This window comes from Pipistrellus kuhlii, unplaced genomic scaffold (genome assembly GCF_014108245.1).
Source record: "Pipistrellus kuhlii isolate mPipKuh1 unplaced genomic scaffold, mPipKuh1.p scaffold_m20_p_15, whole genome shotgun sequence".
NCBI classification, from domain to species: Eukaryota; Metazoa; Chordata; class Mammalia; order Chiroptera; family Vespertilionidae; genus Pipistrellus; species Pipistrellus kuhlii.
Window position 1 is genome coordinate 26258024 of NW_023425460.1, and position 17116 is coordinate 26275139.

The window sequence follows — 17116 nt, forward strand, 5'->3', positions numbered from 1 at the left end:
CCTTGGAAAAGTGACTTACCCTCTCTGAATGTCAGTTTCCTATAACATACGAATAATTTGAATTTCACCTTAAAGGGTTTTTGTGAGAATTAAATGTTATTAGTACACAAAAAATCCTCTATAAATAGTAATTAAATTCTGGTGCCAATGGCCTCTGATAAACACATTGTCGGCAGCCACTGCTCTCCTGAAGTTTTCTAAATATCTTATAACTCCTCTGGACAATTCACCCAGTTTGCCTACATCAAAGGTCTTAGTATACCTATTACTTGTTCCTGTTGGCCTACCCTCCTCCTCTATCTTCCACAAGATTCCAATCTCTTATCTAACTAAACTGAGTTGAGAGACAAGCAAACAAGACTTTAGTTGAAGGCAATTCTCATGAAAGCACAATGGCCCTGCCGCCAGCATGGCTCAGTGGTTGAGCCTAGAGCTATGAACCAGGAGGTTGCAGTTCGATTTTTAGTCCCGGCACCTGCTGGGGTTATGGGCTCTATTCCCAGTGTGGGGCATGCAGAAGGCAGCCAATCAATGATTCTCTCTCATCATTGATGTTTCTAATTCTCTCTCTCTTCCTTCTTCTCTGAAAGCAATAAAAATATTGGGGGGGGGGGGGGGGGGAGAAGTACAATGGTCAGAGCACCTGGATAGCTTTACAGCTTCGCCACAAATAGACTCTGGGTAACCAGTTCAGCTGTGTTTGCTCTTCAGCGAGTCTTAATCTCCTTCTCTTTACTTTTCTCCCCTGTAAATTCAGATCATTGAGTCAGATGGCTGGCAAACTCCTGTTCAGCCTAATCAGTCAATGGGTCTCTAGCCTTTATCTGTCTCAGTAAATGCCACCTCACCCAACCTAAGAGATTGGAGATTTCTCTTTCCAAGCCATTCACCTCTTCAGAATCTTTCTCGGCGTGGCCTCTCCCTGAAGTTTAGTCCCTAGCTTGGATGCCAACCACCTATCCTGGTCACACGCCCTGGATTTCAGCAGTGGTCTTACCTGAAACTTCTTTGGTGGGTCCTGTCCAATTTTTGTCCTTCTAAATACTAACATGTTCAATGAACACAAATGACCTTGTAAATGAAGAAGACCCTAAGAAAGGCGAGGTTCTCTTTGGAGAAAATGCAGTACCTCTCCCACAAGGATACGTTGCCCTTCAAGTTCCACGGAGAAAATACGAGCGGGCTAGGTGCCCAGATATCTAGCAAAGAAAGGGCAAGTCAGCCTCCTCCCCTCCCCCAGCCCGCCACACACTTGCCAGCCGGCATTTAAAATGTGCTTCAGTGTGCTGTCTTTTCATTTGGAAAGGAAACAAGACTTGCCGTTCCGTTCCTCCCATTTCATTAAGAACAGGGGTCACCCCGGGAAGGGGGAAGGTGGTTTCCAGGAGAAAGAAGACTTGTGGGGGGGTGAGGTGGAGAGGGGGAACCGGCTCATCCCTTCCCATGAGCCTGCTTCACCCTTGGAAGAAAACAAGCCCAGCTTTCCCAGTGAATTATTTTCAGCAGAGCCTCTGCCAGGACTCGGCTTTCCCTGGCTAGGGCAATACCCAGAAGGATTGAGCGATAGTTCAAGGTCAGACAGGGTATCCAGACTGGACCGGCCAGAGGAGGTAGTACTAAGACAGCTGGAGATAAGGGAGTAGAGGGGGAGAAGGCAGAAGGCAGGGTGTTTGTAATAAAAAGGAAGCCCAGAAAACGCTGAACCTGGAAGAAGCTTTCTCTCTCTCTCTCTCTCTCTCTCTCTCTCTCTCTCTCTCTCTCTCTCTCTCTCTCTCTCACACACACACACACACACACACACACTCCCGCAAGAAACACATTCTTTGCGTTCCCTCCCCTCTCTAACTCCCCCGGACATATCTATAAATAAACAGTAGGACCCCAGCCTGCAAGAGGCCCATTTTTAACTCTTGCAGCGTGTTCTGGCTGTAACTAAGTCCTCACCCTGTGCTTCCCTCCATGGGAAGTGCTTTACAAAGCACTTTGCCGTATGCAATCTTCACCCGATTCCTACATCACACACTCTAAAGGTCCTGGAAGCCTCTTCTCATCAATACCACGCAGAGAATCATGGACACTCCACACCCAGACTTTCAAAAGTTCTTAGCCTTAATGTGATATGCTTCGAGTCGAGCTACTCGAGAAAAAAGTTGCCTATGATCTTGGATGAAGCCTATATGGATGGGGGCTTCTCCATATGTGTCATGCCTCCTGGGCAACCACCGTGCAGCTGGTGGCACAGCTTATGCCCTGTGGCTGCCTCCTAGACCATGCCCAAGAGCACTGCAGGCTCCCAGGACCTGCTGAACTGGTCTGTGCAGACCGCCAAGGGAATGAGCTACTTGGAGGACGTGCAGCTTATGCACAGGGAGCTGGCTGCCCAAAATATACTGGTCAAGAGTCCCAACCACGCCGACATCACATTCACAGACTTTGGGCTGGCTCGGCTACTGGACATTGCTGAGATGGAGCACCACGCAGATGGAGGCAAGGTGCCCAAAAGTGGATGGTGCCGGAGTCCATTCTCAGCCGATGGTTCACCAACCAGAGGGATGAGTGGAACTGTATGTTTTGGAGGTGAGGATTTTTGGAACCAAATCTTATGGTGGGATCCCAGCCTGGAATAGGACTTGCTAGAGGAGGAGGAACCGCTGCTCCAGGCCCCATTTGCAGCATCAACGTCTGCAGGATCATAGTCAAATGTGGGATGATGAACTCTGAACATCGATTCTGGGAGTTGGTGGCCGAATCCTCCCGCATGGCCAGGGGTCCCCCAGCACTTTGTGATCATCCAGAGTGAGGGCTTGGGCCCCGCCAGCCCCTTTGGCAGCACCTTCTACTAATCACCGCTGTTGGATGACGACACAGGGGACCTGGTGGATGCTGAGGAATGCCTGGTACCCCAGCAAGGCTTCTTCACCCCGATCCCTGCCCGGGTGCTGGGGCATGGCCCACCGCAGGCATCACAGGAGTGACAGTGGGGCTGAAGCCCTCTGAGGAGGAGCCCCCAGGATTTCTGGCACCCTCAGAGGGGATGGGCTCCAATGTGTTCAACGGCGACTTGGGAATGAAGGTGACCCAGGAACTGCCGAGCCTCCCCCATATAACCCCAGCCCTTCACAGCGGTACAGACAAGACCCCACATTACCCCTACTCCCTGAGATTAATGGCTAGGTTGCCCACCCCAAAGGTGCATGCAGGTCTATGTGACTATAATGCACATATTCTCAAACCCCTGCCCAGAGGCTCTGTTACTAACAGCCCTTTGGCAGCTAAGATACCAAACCATCTGCAGGAGGGTCTGGTCATACATCTGAAATGCCAGGGTTAATCAATTAAACAATGCCTGCAATGATGTCCTTTACTTTTTACTTCACAATACCAGACTAGGTATTGTGGATAGAGCAGTAACTGAGACAGACAGCTCCTTGCCCTCAAGGAGTCTACAGTCTACGTAGGGGAGATGGTACGTCAATGAACTCACAATTAAAACGCAAATACCACTCCTCCAAGAAGTTCCAAATCAACATAGGATAAGCATGACATGGTTCCAGTTTGTCCAAATACTGATCTGAACTGTGCTATGTCAAAGTATCTCCTTCCCTCTTTGCTCCCTTTAAATATCTCAGGCAGATTCCATTACTTCCTGTCACATTCAGTTATAGAAATGTAGTCCAGGCCAATGTAAACTCCCATCTTGTATCTGATCCAAAGCCTTCCGCCTTCTCAGAGTGGATAAGACTTGCTGCTGCAGAGGAGTGGTGTAGTGCAAAGTGGGGTCTTGAGCTCTTCCGCCCCACCCCCTATAGCTGACATCACTTCGGTTGGAGATCCCTTCATCCAGAAGGTGGTCATCTTGGGTGGGAGCCAGCCAGTCAGCTCAGGCCCAATATCTCCCTCAGTGTCCTTTTGACCCATGGGAAAAGCAAGCATCCTGCCAGGCCAAGCTGTGGGAGAGATCCTGCCCCTTCACCATCCTTTCTGGCAGCCCTGCTTTCTCTTTCCAATGTATTTTTCCCCCTGGAACACAAATAGACACAGCTCAGACTGCAGGACTGCTGCCCAAGAAATATGATACTATGTGCAGCCAGAAAATATGACACCAGTGGTTCCCAAGGTGCGCCCCTCCCCCAATGTATCCCCACTCCTCTGTTTCTTCAGCCTCAGGGAGAAACACTCTCATAGGAACTCTGCTGCCCCGCCTTTAACCCCCTTAGGTGTCTTCCCCCCTTGATTTTGAAGATCCCCACCCCCTTCTCCAGCTCAGCCTTCTCCTCAGAGACCTGGGGTGGGGGCAGGGTTGATGGCATTAGAACCAGTTCTGCCTCTTTAGTTGCTGGAGACTGGCTGAGCTCTCTTTAGAAGCATGTAGTGTTTAAATCTCCTTTTTGTCACCTCTGGGCCTTGGCAGTCATTCCAAGACAACAGGAAAGGTCTCCCTTGGCATCCTGTTACAGACAAAATTATAATTGTGAAATATGGGATGAAGGGAAAGAACATTGTACTATGAGAAGAAATGTCCATGCTGTGGTTCTTGGGTTCAAGTCCTTACTATCTGTGTGCCTTTGGGCTGGTTACTTAACCTCTCTGTGCCTCAGCTTCCTCCTGTGTGAAATGGTAATGATAACAGTACCCACCCTATAGAAGTAAATAAGAAAATGTAAGTAACCCTCTCAGCATGGTGCCTGGCACATTAATACGTGTTTGTGGTGAGAGGCCTGGCTTTGGAAATTGGCAAAACAAACACTACATGTCAAAGCAGTTACCACCTTTGATAAATAAAAGAATCTTAAATCTTAAGTCTCATCATGAGTCGCAGGAGGCACCCAGTCAGTGGCTGCATCCACCTGTAGCAGCCTCACAGGCACATGACAGCTCCAATGGCATTTCAAGTGTGTGCTTCCAACATTAAGCTCTAAGACCCAAAAACATCTATGACAGTGACAATTGTCACGAAAATAGTTTAATGTGCACATAGAGCAGTTGCTGTTTGCCTTGGGAGTTGAGTCCCATTTTTAAAAATTGCCAGCCAAGACTTTGGTAGCAACAAAATCAAGATTCTGGCAAGAGGCTGGGCCTGATTCCACATGACCTAAATGGTCCATACCAGAGTGTCAGCTTTCACAAGACAAGAATTGTATCATAAAACCAGAAGTAGACATATGAACACATAGCTTATAGCCTATAAACGAGGGCACATCCAAAGATTAACTTTGAAGGTTGCATATCCAAGCGTGTACACAACTGGATATTTGAGTCTTTGTACAGCTCTGCTTACAGCCGCATGTCTAGTTACTTTGAATCTGATCAGCATTCTAAGTGGCTGGGATAAAAACCCTACTGAAGGAAGTAGGTGCATGTGACTCACTAGCTCCTCCAACTCAGTGAACTCAAACTGTCATGAACTCTTAATGCCCAGAGTGGGGGTATAGGGGCTATGAGACGCTGCATCAGCAAGTAGCCAGGAGCCCCACCTGCTAGGGTTATGACTATCCTTTTGTGCTATGCGGCATCTATTTCCTTTGTTGCTGCAATGGCTAGTTTCTGGCATAGGTGCAGCCTGATCATTGTTTCCAAAAATGGTAAAACTAGATGATGATATAATGCAGTTGGAACTGATGCTAAAGTGGGAGGCTGCCTCTCTCTACTCTGGTTTGACGCACTCTTAGCAGATAAACAAGGGCTGGGAGACTGTGATAGAAATCAGTGGTGCAGGTGCTATAGTTGTAGGTGGCGGTACCAACAAGGGGCTTTCCCCTCCAGGGTGCCATTTAGAAGATTAAGGGAAGGTGTTTACCATCTTAAATAGGATTTCCCTTTGTGTTGACTAGGACCCCAAGGGTAAGCACTAAGAACCCAGAGAATAGATTAGGGGTGTCGAACTCAATCAGAGAAGGGGCCAAAATCTAAAATCCAGTCTAAATCTCGGGCCGAATGGTTTACTGAACAGTCATAAACTGTCATTGTGATGGAAACGCAGCGGAGTGCAGTGATGACAGCGCGGTGCGGGCCACATTGCAAGGCCTGGCGGGATGGATTTGGCCCACGGGCCTTGTGTTTGACACATGTGGAATAGATAGTCCTTAACAGAAGCACCTAAGAATTTAGCTTTATTTTTTTTCATTTTTACATCAGCAATGAGATCACGAAGGAAACCTTTACTCAACTTGACACAATCTGTCATCTCAAAAGAAGGTTAATAAACCACATCCAAATAAATGGCCATTGTCATGAATTCAAATCACATCCTGAAGATTGGCAGGACAATGCTTTCAAAATCCAGATGTTCCAAAACAATTCACTATTCTTAAGAATTTTACAGGAGGGGGCAGTAGGTTTATAGTTGTTCATATAAAAATCTATATATATAAAAGGCTAAGTGACCGACCAGCTGGCCAGCCAGTGCATATATCACACACTGGCAATTTAAAAATAAAAGTTGACTTACTCATGTGCAATACATGTAAAGCTCTCTCTGGTACCAATCACACGCGAGTGTTTCAATCTGTCATTGTTGATCGTGAATTTGGTTGTTTTTGTTGACATTCAACGTGAACCATATTGTGATATATTCATCAACCATCCGACTGATTGGTACATATGACGTGTACTGGCAATTTAAAAATAAATGTTGACTCATGCTTGTGCAACACCTATAAAATTCCTTCTGGCACCAATTGCACATGTGTTTTAATTTTATAATATTATATATACTATTTTGACATAATTACTGCATGAATCTTTCTTCTAATTAACTTCCTTTCAATGTGCATGAATCCATTCACAAGGCCACTAGTAATATAATAATAAATAATAATAAAGAATAAACTCTTGAGTTTCACATACTCACAATTGTAAACTTTTTACTTTGCCCCACCCCTTATAATAAAGAGATTATTCCTACTTACTCAAAAATATATTGAAAATAAAATAAGCCGAATCCGGTTTGGCTCAGTGGAAAGAGCACCGGCCTACGGACTCAAGGGTCTCAGGTTCGATTCAGTCAAGGGCATGTACCTTGGTTGTGGGCACATCCCCAGTAGGGGGTGTGCAGGAGGCAGCTGATCAATGTTTCTCTCTCATTGATATTTCTGACTCTCTATCCCTCTCTCTTCCTCTCTGCAAAAAATCAATAAAATATATTTTTTTAAAAAGTTTTATATAGGATGCAAATGGGTAAGTGTATACTGTGCTTATAGCTATTAATAAAACCTGTTTAAATTTATTATAAATACATATATAAAAGTATATGTATACATGTATACACATGCATGAGTACATGTGGAATAATATGTATCATAATACAAGAAAATTTTGCTTAAATATGTTAGTAAGAGCTTTAAATCCTTGTTTGTATCCCTTCTAATTCCCTCCATCTTCCTCCATTAGAAGTAGCCGCTATGCCAAATTCTACTTACTACCTTGCTTTCCTTTCCTTTACAAATAGGGATAGATAGATATAGATAGATGTTAAAAATGTATATATTCAGTTGTGAGTAGTTCTGAACCTTGTGTAAATGAGTTATATTGTATATATTGCCTGAGACCTGCTTTTTTGCTTAATTTTGCTTGTGAGATTTATTTGTGATGGGAATAGTAGTTGCCATTCATTTCATTTATGCTTTCTATTCCATTAAAATATAAAATTTTAAGAATTCAGAAGTCAATAAACTGGGAAGAGGGCATGCAAAAAACTAAACCTGACACTCAGCCCATTTCTCACTCAAGACATTTGCAAAAGTTGAAGTCCCATTGTGCCTTTCCTCTATAAGATTTTGTGATTCAGACGTCTGACCTCCTCTAACCCCAGGCTAGCATGGGGCAGAGGGGCATGGGGATGCTGGCTTGTCTGAGCCAATCAGAAAGTCTCATTATCCTGTCCTGGGTTTGGTTCATGCATGGACTTGTGTCTTAAGTCTGGTAAAACATGGTGGTAGGGGTTGGGGGAGTCTTTGGTGGATGGTGGGATGAATTCCTGGGAAAAGGTTATTCAGCCATAAAAAATGACACAACAAAGAGATGAGCTTCTTCTACTGGATGGTATTCTGTCTGCATATAATGCTGGGGAAAATGGACACCAGTTCATAATGAGGAAGCAAGTTAGCACAGGGACAATCAAAAATAATGAGGCCCGGCCGGCATGGCTCAGTGGTTGAGCATCAACCTATGAATTAGGAGGTACCGTTCGATTTCCAGTCAGGGCACATGCCCGGGTTGCAGGTTAAATCACTAGTGTGGGGCATGCAAGAGGCACTCAATCAATAATCCTCTTTCATCATTGATGTTTCTCTCTCTCTTTGTCTTCCTCTCCCTTCTTATCTGAAATCAATAAAAATATTTTTAAATAATAATAATTAAAAAATAAAAAAGATTGAGAATGAGAGGCAAAACATGGCAACAACCAAAGTTTAAAGCTACTGAATCAACCAACTTTAAAAATACAATACTTTGGCACTCATATTTATGGAATAATAAATTTTCTTTATTGTTTCAGCTAGTTGGGTCAGGGAATCACCTTGCAACCTAAGACATCCTCATTAACATACCCTTACAAACAAAAGATCATCAAAGAGAAAAAGAGAGACTAAAATGGTAGAACTAATAAGTATATGTTCAGGTTGTTTAGCAGGAAATGAAATGCCAAGAGCAAAAGACAAAGAGAGAATATTAAAAGAAGAGAAAAGTTAATTACCTACAACAGAGCACCCATACAATTGTCAGCTGATTTCTCAATAGAAACTATGCAGGCCAGATGGGAGTGGCAAGAAACATTCAAAGTGATGAATAGCAAAGACCTACAACCAAGATTACTCTACCCAGCAAAGCTATCATTCAGAATTAAAGATCAGATAAAGAGTTTCCCAGATAAGAAAAAACTAAAGGAGTTCATCACCGCCAAACCAATATTATATGAAATGCTGAAAGGTAGTTGGTTCCATAGTGTAATGGTTAGCACTCAGGACTCTGAAATGCTGAAAGGTATTCTTTAAGAGGAAGAAGAAGAAAAAGGTAAAGATAAAAATTATGATCAACAAATACCGTGTTTCCCCGAAAATAAGACATTCTCCAAGAATAAGACCTAGCGCATGGAAAAATAAGACATCCCCTGAAAATAAGATCTGGCGCATCTTCGGGAACAAAAATTAATATAAGACACTGTCTTATTTTTGGGAAAACAGAGTACATATCTATCAACAAGTGAATCTAAAAATCAAGTGAATTAAAAATCAGATGAACAGAATAAACTGGTGAATATAATAGAATTAGGGGCTTAGAAAGGGAGTGGACTGAAAATTCTCAGGGGAAAAGTTGTGGGGGGTGCAGGAAGAGACTGGACAAAAATTGTACACCTATGGATGAAGACATTGGGAGAAAGGTAAGGGCAGAGGGTGGGGTGGGAACCAGGTGGAGGGGAGTTATGGGGGAGGTCAAAAAGAGGAACAATTGTAATAATCTGAACAATAAAGATTTATTAAATTTTTAAAAATCAATGAAAACATAAAAAATAAATACAATTAAAAAAAAAAAAAGTTAGGCATTGGGCCAAAACCGGTTTGGCTCAGTGGATAGAGCATCAGCCTGTGGACTGAAAGGTTCCAGGTTCGATTCTGATCAAGGGTATGTACCTTGGTTGTGGGCACATCCTCAGAAGGGGGTGTGCAGGAGGCAGCTGATCGATGTTTCTCTCTCATCGATGTTTCTAACTCTCTCTTTCCCTTTCTCTCTGTAAAAAATCAATAAGATATATTAAAAATAAATAAATAGATAAATAAAAGTTAGGCATTGGAGTCCCATATCTTCAAAGTTACACTCCCATTTGATTTTTTCTATCCCATGGAGTGTGTTCTCTTTCACCCAACCATCAGCGAGAATAGAGAGCCAGAGGGAAAAATAATAAGGGTAATGACCTCCAATGCCAGAAAGGTCAGGCAGATAATCTAAGAGAATGAAGCAGCTGGTGGGAACGGTGACAACATAAGTCAGATGTCCCATGTAGGGACATGTGCCTCATCTAAAGGGGCAGCTACTATTCAATTCTGGGTAGTTGTCACCATGAAGAAAGATCTGGCAAATTTTCTAAGGGGAAAAAAATATTAGATTTTTAATAAATGTGGTGTGTTGATAGTTTAACCTTGGCAATAAAATCTGATTTTTTAAAAAGCAAAAAAGAAAAACAAAATACCTTGTGTCAAATAAAATACATCTGCAGCCAGATACAGCCTACAGGCCTATAGTTTACAACTTCTGAAGAAAAGGATGTTATGACATGATATAATTTGTTTTTCATAATGTGGCTTTTCAGTAGGCTGGTCGTTTATTTCCCCTTACATTTAAGAGACACTGTGCAGAAGCTCTTTCTGGAATGTTAGCCAAGTGAAAATAAACTGATGTCCACAGACCTGCTGCCTCTCGCCCCAAGGAGCTGAAGCCACGGCCCCCTACTATGCCTCTGAGCAGCTCCAAGCTCTGCCCCTTCAGGAAGGTGCTGGAGCTCAAGAGATAGAAGCCATTCTAGTCCTCTCCACACCATCTCCTACCCCATCTTAATGCTAAGAAGTGGTCCCAAAATAACCCTGACCCAGCAGAGAATGTATGATGAAAAGTCAGCACAAACAGTGATAGTCTGGGGGACAGTCCCAGCACTGTCCCTGGACCCCATCCCCCAAGATCAGGTAGTAGGATATCACCCACAACAAGCCTGGGGACTTCTGAATACCCTCAGGTGACCCAAACTAACCTCGTTCAGTTATCCTTAAACTAAACAGGAGAATTTCAGTTCATGGTTTCTTACTTAAATATGACATTGAAAAAGAAAACACACTTTGATCTTATGTCAAACACTTTTATTCTTAAAGTGAGAAGTTCATGAAGATAGCTATAGGAGAGTGAAACATTTAGAGTAGAAAAATTGTGGGTGCTAACCAAACTTCAAATACTGTCACAGCAGAGTTATTCCAATAGCACTTTTCAGCACGGCAGACCACACATGTTAGAATTAACTACATTCTCTGAACACCTTGCAATGGACATGCATAAGTGATGGAAGCAAACATTTAGGGACTACTGTCCTTGAGATCTTACAGGATGGATTTATGCATACCTCAAGACAAATATATTACAACATATCCAAAACAATTCACATCCACTTAAAAAATATGTTTTGACTTCAAAGAAATTGGTATAAAGACTTTTAAAACAACAAGACAGATATAGGCATGAAAAAGAATGCTACTTTTATGTGCAAGGTACCGGATTCTTGAATTGAGAATCAGTGTCAGTCCTCACTTCCAACATCACATCGAAAAAGTGTAGTGGAAACGTTAAGTCACCTTCAATATGAAGGATGTGAGTTGTACATACACTGACAACACTCTCGAAGACACAACAGTAGTGCAGGAGGAATGCCAGTATACACAGAGTGGACCTTTTTATGAGGCCAAGCACTCGTGAGTTATCAGATGACCCTTCAGATATTTGGGATAAGCAACTACAGTATTCTGGTTTCATCAAGGCACTTGCAAAGAGCTACCTTGGACATGATGGAGTCCCTACAAGTGGTTAGCCACTGGTGATGGCATGTTTTTGTTTGTTGTTGTTGTTGTTATTTTTTGGTTAAGCAGCATCCTCTACTGAGAACTCAAGCATGATGCCTTGATCACAAGCAAGGTCACTTATTATATTATGACTGCAAAACCAGATTTGCCTAACCTTTCCCCAAATCATGGTTTTTGATCAATCATGTCTGAATAGAAAGGCTTCCCTTAAAATCTTGATTCTCCAGAGTTATAATTCACCTTTCTTCAATACCACCCAACACCCCCTAAAGCTTGTTTGGTTTTTCTCCACAAGAACACATAGACTGGATCTTTTTCTCCCGAATACAAATTACTTCCCTGGGGGAGAACTGCAGAACCAACTTAAAAACACAAAATAATCTTGCATTTCTCACCAACAGTTAAGTATCAGACCTCCCACTCCTACTCTGACTCAAACTAGAGTCCTTTGTGAACACTTTACCAGACGTTCCTCATACCATTAGCACAGCTTTCCTTCACCATCAACTGCCCCTCTTCAACCTTTCCTTGCCCAATGTGAAAGCTAATGAATTGAGAGGGAAGGAGAAATGGCATTGAAAAAGTATCACTTTGATAAAAACAGGATTCCAGGCTATTACATGATAATAGCGAAGTTGGGCAGCAGCATCCATATAGACCCCAACACTAAATTCTCCAAGTGGCTATCTTTTTTTTGTAGCCAGGTCTCAAAGCTCAAACCTAAACCTACAGAAGGAAAGTAGCCAGGACTTCCTAATATTGAGCATTATATAAAAGACCTAGAAGTACATGGGGAACATGACAGGTCCAGACAATTTACTAGGTTGCTTAATTCATCGATAAGAGGCAAAGTTCTCCATTCTCCCCCAGCTCTGCCATTCTGGGAAGAGCCCGCTGGCCAGTCTCGGACTGCCAAAGATGGTTGACTCTAACTCAGTCTTGGGGGGCACCTGGTAGAATGCACAGTTCTGGGATGCCATCTGCGTCTGAACGCCATCAGGTTTCCATTGCACGTGAACAATTCTATAATTCTGACCCTCATTGTTGTCCCAGAAGACCTGCCCGTTAGCCTGGTAAGAAATGCAGAACTCAATTTTTTCCTCAGTTGGAATGACGGAGGGTAAGTCAATAGCAAACGAGAACGTGTCACTGTCTGAGCCACCATACACATTCTTCATGTAGACACAGTCCACATTGGTGTAGTTTTTCCAAGTATCAAAGGTAATACGGATCTGGACCTTCTTCTCAAAGCTCACGTTTTTTACCTTCACAGTCCCAGACACTGTTCGCTCTTGAAGAGAGCAGTTCTCCAGACACACAAAATTCTTCTGGAAGTGGCTCCGAAAACTCAGGTAATCGATTGAAGGCTGAGGGAAGTCTAAAATCAAATTTTTCTCCTCATGGAGCTTCAAGCCAGAGGACAGGTCATCAAGGTCCAAGAGATCAAACTGGAGATCCCACGCTGGTTCTTCGGGGAGGTCAGAGAAGACGTGGATGGCGGTGAGGGAGAGGCCCTTGGAATCTGCAAACACGACCCGCTTTTTGGGCTGGTTGTGTGGACTCTTCCAGTCGTTCTGTGATTTGGCTTCCTGTTTTATATTGAGACACGGTTTCAGAGGCTTTAATTTGTTGACAAAATTTCTTCGACGGAGGTCATCATATGGGCCCAAGAAACTCTTCAGAGGTGGGGAATGAGCCAAGCAGAGCCTCATGGCCACATCCACTGGCATGACTGAACTTGTCAAAGGCCGTGGATCTAAAACCTGAATCATTCTGGAATAGAAGAAGAAAAAAGGGTATTTATCACCTGGATCTAGAATACTCTTCCCCTGCTCCCAAATACACACATACTATTTTGTATTGGCTAACTTATGGCCTGCACAGTACGTATCAGGGAGGTGCTGTCATATGTATGAAGAGAAAACAGTATTATAATCAGATCTGCGTTCTATGTTTGATTCTACCATTGACTGGCCACAAGGCCGTGGGTTAACTGCTTTCAACACTTGGGGAGTCTCAGATTCCGCATCTGAGACATAAAAGGATTAAGATTATTAGAGATTACCATCTCTAATGCAGCTTTAAAAACCATTGGCTCTGTTCCCAACCAGTGCTTTTCAGACCTGTCTGGTCACAATGGCCTAACGAGTTGGTTTTCTTTCTTTTTCTTTAATGCAGAATCTGGGAACTTAGAGTCACTAAGGCAGAACCTCTGTGATTGGGGACAAGGAGTTACATATGTTCTTAAAGCTTATGGTGATGTTAATGACCAGACAGGTTCTGGAGCCATAAGACTCTGTGCTTCCTCTGGCTGCTTTCCTCATTTTGCTATTGAATTGATTATATGTCTCTGAAAAGGTAACATGCTTGAAAAAAAAAAAAAAAAAAAAAAAAAAAAAAAAGTTCTCCTGGAACCGTTTTGTGAGAAGGCTAGAAAGAGTGAAGTCAGAGAATTATCTCTGAACTTGGATTAGCATGCTCTGCCTCTTAAGCGACTGAAATGCAACCCAGCAATGCATTTAATGCACTTAAAAACTTCACACAATCTATGTTTCATGTACAAAGACATCTATGAAAAGACACATTTAAATGGGAAAAGCTGAAAACCTGAAAACTGAACTACTTTAATATATATTACATATATAAACATATTACTATCAAAAATATTAATAGGAAATACACCAAAAAGTTAATTATCTCTGGGTGATAGAATTGTAGGTGATCTGTTTTTGTTTTTGTACTTTTGGGGCATTTACTAATGTTTGGGCAATAAATATTATAAGGAGAAAGATAAAATTATTTATAAATTTAAACAAAACTGTGCTCAGCAATATTAAATTAAGAAGTGCCCCTCAAGTAGGATTTTTCCCCTGGCCCTTAGCCCTCGGTATGTATTGCCAAGCATATGGATTTTTTCTTCCCTATCCTAGCCTTACAGATAAGAGGTGTATGTATACTGTACATGACATTTCTTAGTAACTCTTCACGACTGCTCTAAGCAAGCAGGCAAATGGTCGTTATCCCAAAATAGATAATAAAAGTTCCTTCACAGGATTTATTTTATCGGTCCTGGGGTTTTTCTGGAAGACCTATAAACTTCGAAAAAAATAAAATCTAAAGCTGTTTTTGTTAGTCTAACAATCCTTCACAGGAAGGCTTTTTAGAGAAGTCTGCTAAACGTGTCTGAGGAAGAAGCCATCTAAGATGGTTTTGTGGGGAGGTTTGTCTTGTGGGTTTGTTTTTGTAGTTTTATTTCTTGCACGTATAGAAAGGCAGTTTTAAAATTTAGCCATTTCCCCGAAATTTTAAATCCTGGCCAAGAGTTCAAAAATCAGCATTTGCTCAAATTCGGCCGCTGAGTTTGCTGTGGCAAACCGTGATGAGTGGAGGACGACAAATGAATGCAAATACGGTCCTGTAGCTTTCTCCCCAAGCTAACCGACCCAAGCAGAGACGTCAAAGTGCTGTCCCCTCGAATGAGGAGTCCTTGGGGCCTTTGTGCGGGACCAAGAGAAGACAGTCGCAATCCATAAGGGAATCAGAGCTACAGCTGACTTTCAAGACAGTTTCTGGTTTAGGATGCGGGTTACCAAAATCAGCTCCACTTAAGGAGTACCGAGCAAATCTAGATGCCTCCGAGGCCTCCCACTGCTAGATTCCACTCAGCAAAGGTTCAACATGCCCTCCCGCGGGGTCTGCAGAGCGGACAGAAGAAAAGCGCAGCCCCAACCACCCCGCACCGGCCCGCACCCCCGTGCCCTGGGGCGCAAGTCTGCAGCCAACCTACCTGGTGCAGCTCATGAGGCAGAGGAGCGGCGTGGGACCCAAAGAGAGCCGGTTCTGGCTGCCTGTGCAGGTTCGAGCCTGGCTCCCAGCTGTCCCAGCCGGGCAATAACTCCTGTGGATTGCGGGTGCGGCTTCCGAGAGGCCCCTTATCTGCTGCTGACCACGTGGCCCGAGCCCGCGGCCAACCAGCGCCCGCCTGGGGCCGAGCCCTCTCCGGAGTACGTGACCGCCGTGGTGCTGCCTCCGCCCGGTGCGCGCTGCCGGCTGACGGAGGTCCCCGGGAGCGGGGGCGGGGGCCGGCCGGGGAGAAAGCCGCAAACCTCCCCGAGGCCCGGCCTGCGCCAGCTCAGCCCCAGCTCAGCCCAGCTCTGCCCCAGCTCAGCCCCAGCTCTGCCCCAGCTCAGCCCCAGCTCAGCCCGGAGCTCAGCCCCAGCTCAGCCCAGCTCAGCCCCAGCTCAGCCCGGAGCTCAGCCCCAGCTCAGCCCCAGCTCTGCCCCAGCTCTGCCCCAGCTCAGCCCGGAGCTCAGCCCCAGCTCAGCCCCAGCTCAGCCCGGAGCTCAGCCCCAGCTCAGCCCCAGCTCAGCCCGGAGCTCAGCCCCAGCTCAGCCCCAGCTCAGCCCCAGCTCAGCCCCAGCTCTGCCCCAGTTCAGCCCGGAGCTCAACCCCAGCTCAGCCCCAGCTGTGCCCCGGCTGCTGGGAGGGAAGGAAATGCCTTGAGAGTCTCAAGATGTCTGTGCACAGTTAAATCTGAGCCCAGAAAGCTGGGGCTCTGTCCCCAGGCATATGTTATTTGAAATGTTTATCTTGTTCACTGCTAGGTGCATTCTTTTTTTAAATTTCTTTATTGATTAAGGTATCACATGTTTGCATCTTCTCCCGCACCTCAGCCAGAGCAAGAAGTTGGCTGCATATGTTTTGCTTAGAGGGGATCCATAAATGCACCCCTGGTACTGAAGGCTGCCAGGAAGGAACCTTTCTCTACACATATCGCTAATTAAGCCTGCCAGCCCCATAAAAGGGAGGTGGCGTTTATGTAGAAGGCACTTGGTATTTCTATCTAAGTCTTCAGTTTGTCTCCCTGGAAGGGAACACTAAAGCCAGAAATGAAATGGCCTACAGCTCATATCGCTGGTCAGCCACAGAGCCAGTGGCCAGCCCAAATCCCTGGACTCCGCTTGGCCCTCCTTCGGCAGGAAATCAGAATTAAAGCTGACTCTCCTTAAGACAGTTTTCTGGTAACCAAAATGTTAAAATACCACACTCTTCAGTTACACGACTCTGCGAGCCAGTTACTTTTGCTGAAGTTTTGTTATTTTGTTTGGTTTGGGGAGTCTTTAGACCATCAGCTACAACCATAAAATTATATTTCTAAGTCGCTGATGAATTCTTTTTTATGAAACTCGCATCTTCTATTAACTTAAATATCCAGGGTGAGTTAAAAAATACAAAATCCGCCGGAACTGGTTTGGCTCAGCGGTAGATCGTTGGTCTGTGGACTGAAAGGTCCCAGGTTCAATTCCGGTCAAGGGCATGTACTTTGGTTGCGGGCACATCCCCAGTAGAGGGTGTGCAAGAGGCAGCTGGTCAATGTTTCTCTCATCGATGTTTCTAGCTCTCTATCTCTCTCCCTTCCTCTCTGTAAAAAATCAATAAAATATATTTTTTTAAAAATACAAAATCCCTTGTGTCTTTTAAGTAACTGTCAAACTGGAATTATTCAAGTGGCGTGATTAAAATGAAGAAAAAGAAATACCTGCCAAGTATCACTGGGAAAG

The 17116-nt window shown here is 44.2% G+C and overlaps 1 protein-coding gene and 1 pseudogene across 1 annotated transcript; one reads left to right on the forward strand and one right to left on the reverse strand.

The window, feature by feature from the left end:
* Window positions 1-2156: 2156 nt before the first annotated feature.
* LOC118719018 lies at window positions 2157-3174 on the forward strand (annotated as a pseudogene).
* A 7648-nt stretch (window positions 3175-10822) lies between these two features.
* PPP1R3C (protein phosphatase 1 regulatory subunit 3C) lies at window positions 10823-15608 on the reverse strand. Its single transcript, XM_036438544.2, has 2 exons — window positions 15343-15608; window positions 10823-13328 (listed from the first exon to the last, which is right to left on the reverse strand). The coding sequence occupies exons 1-2, from the start codon at window positions 15354-15356 to the stop codon at window positions 12389-12391; spliced, it is 954 nt and encodes a 317-aa protein (XP_036294437.1). The 5' UTR covers window positions 15357-15608; the 3' UTR covers window positions 10823-12388.
* Window positions 15609-17116: the final 1508 nt, after the last annotated feature.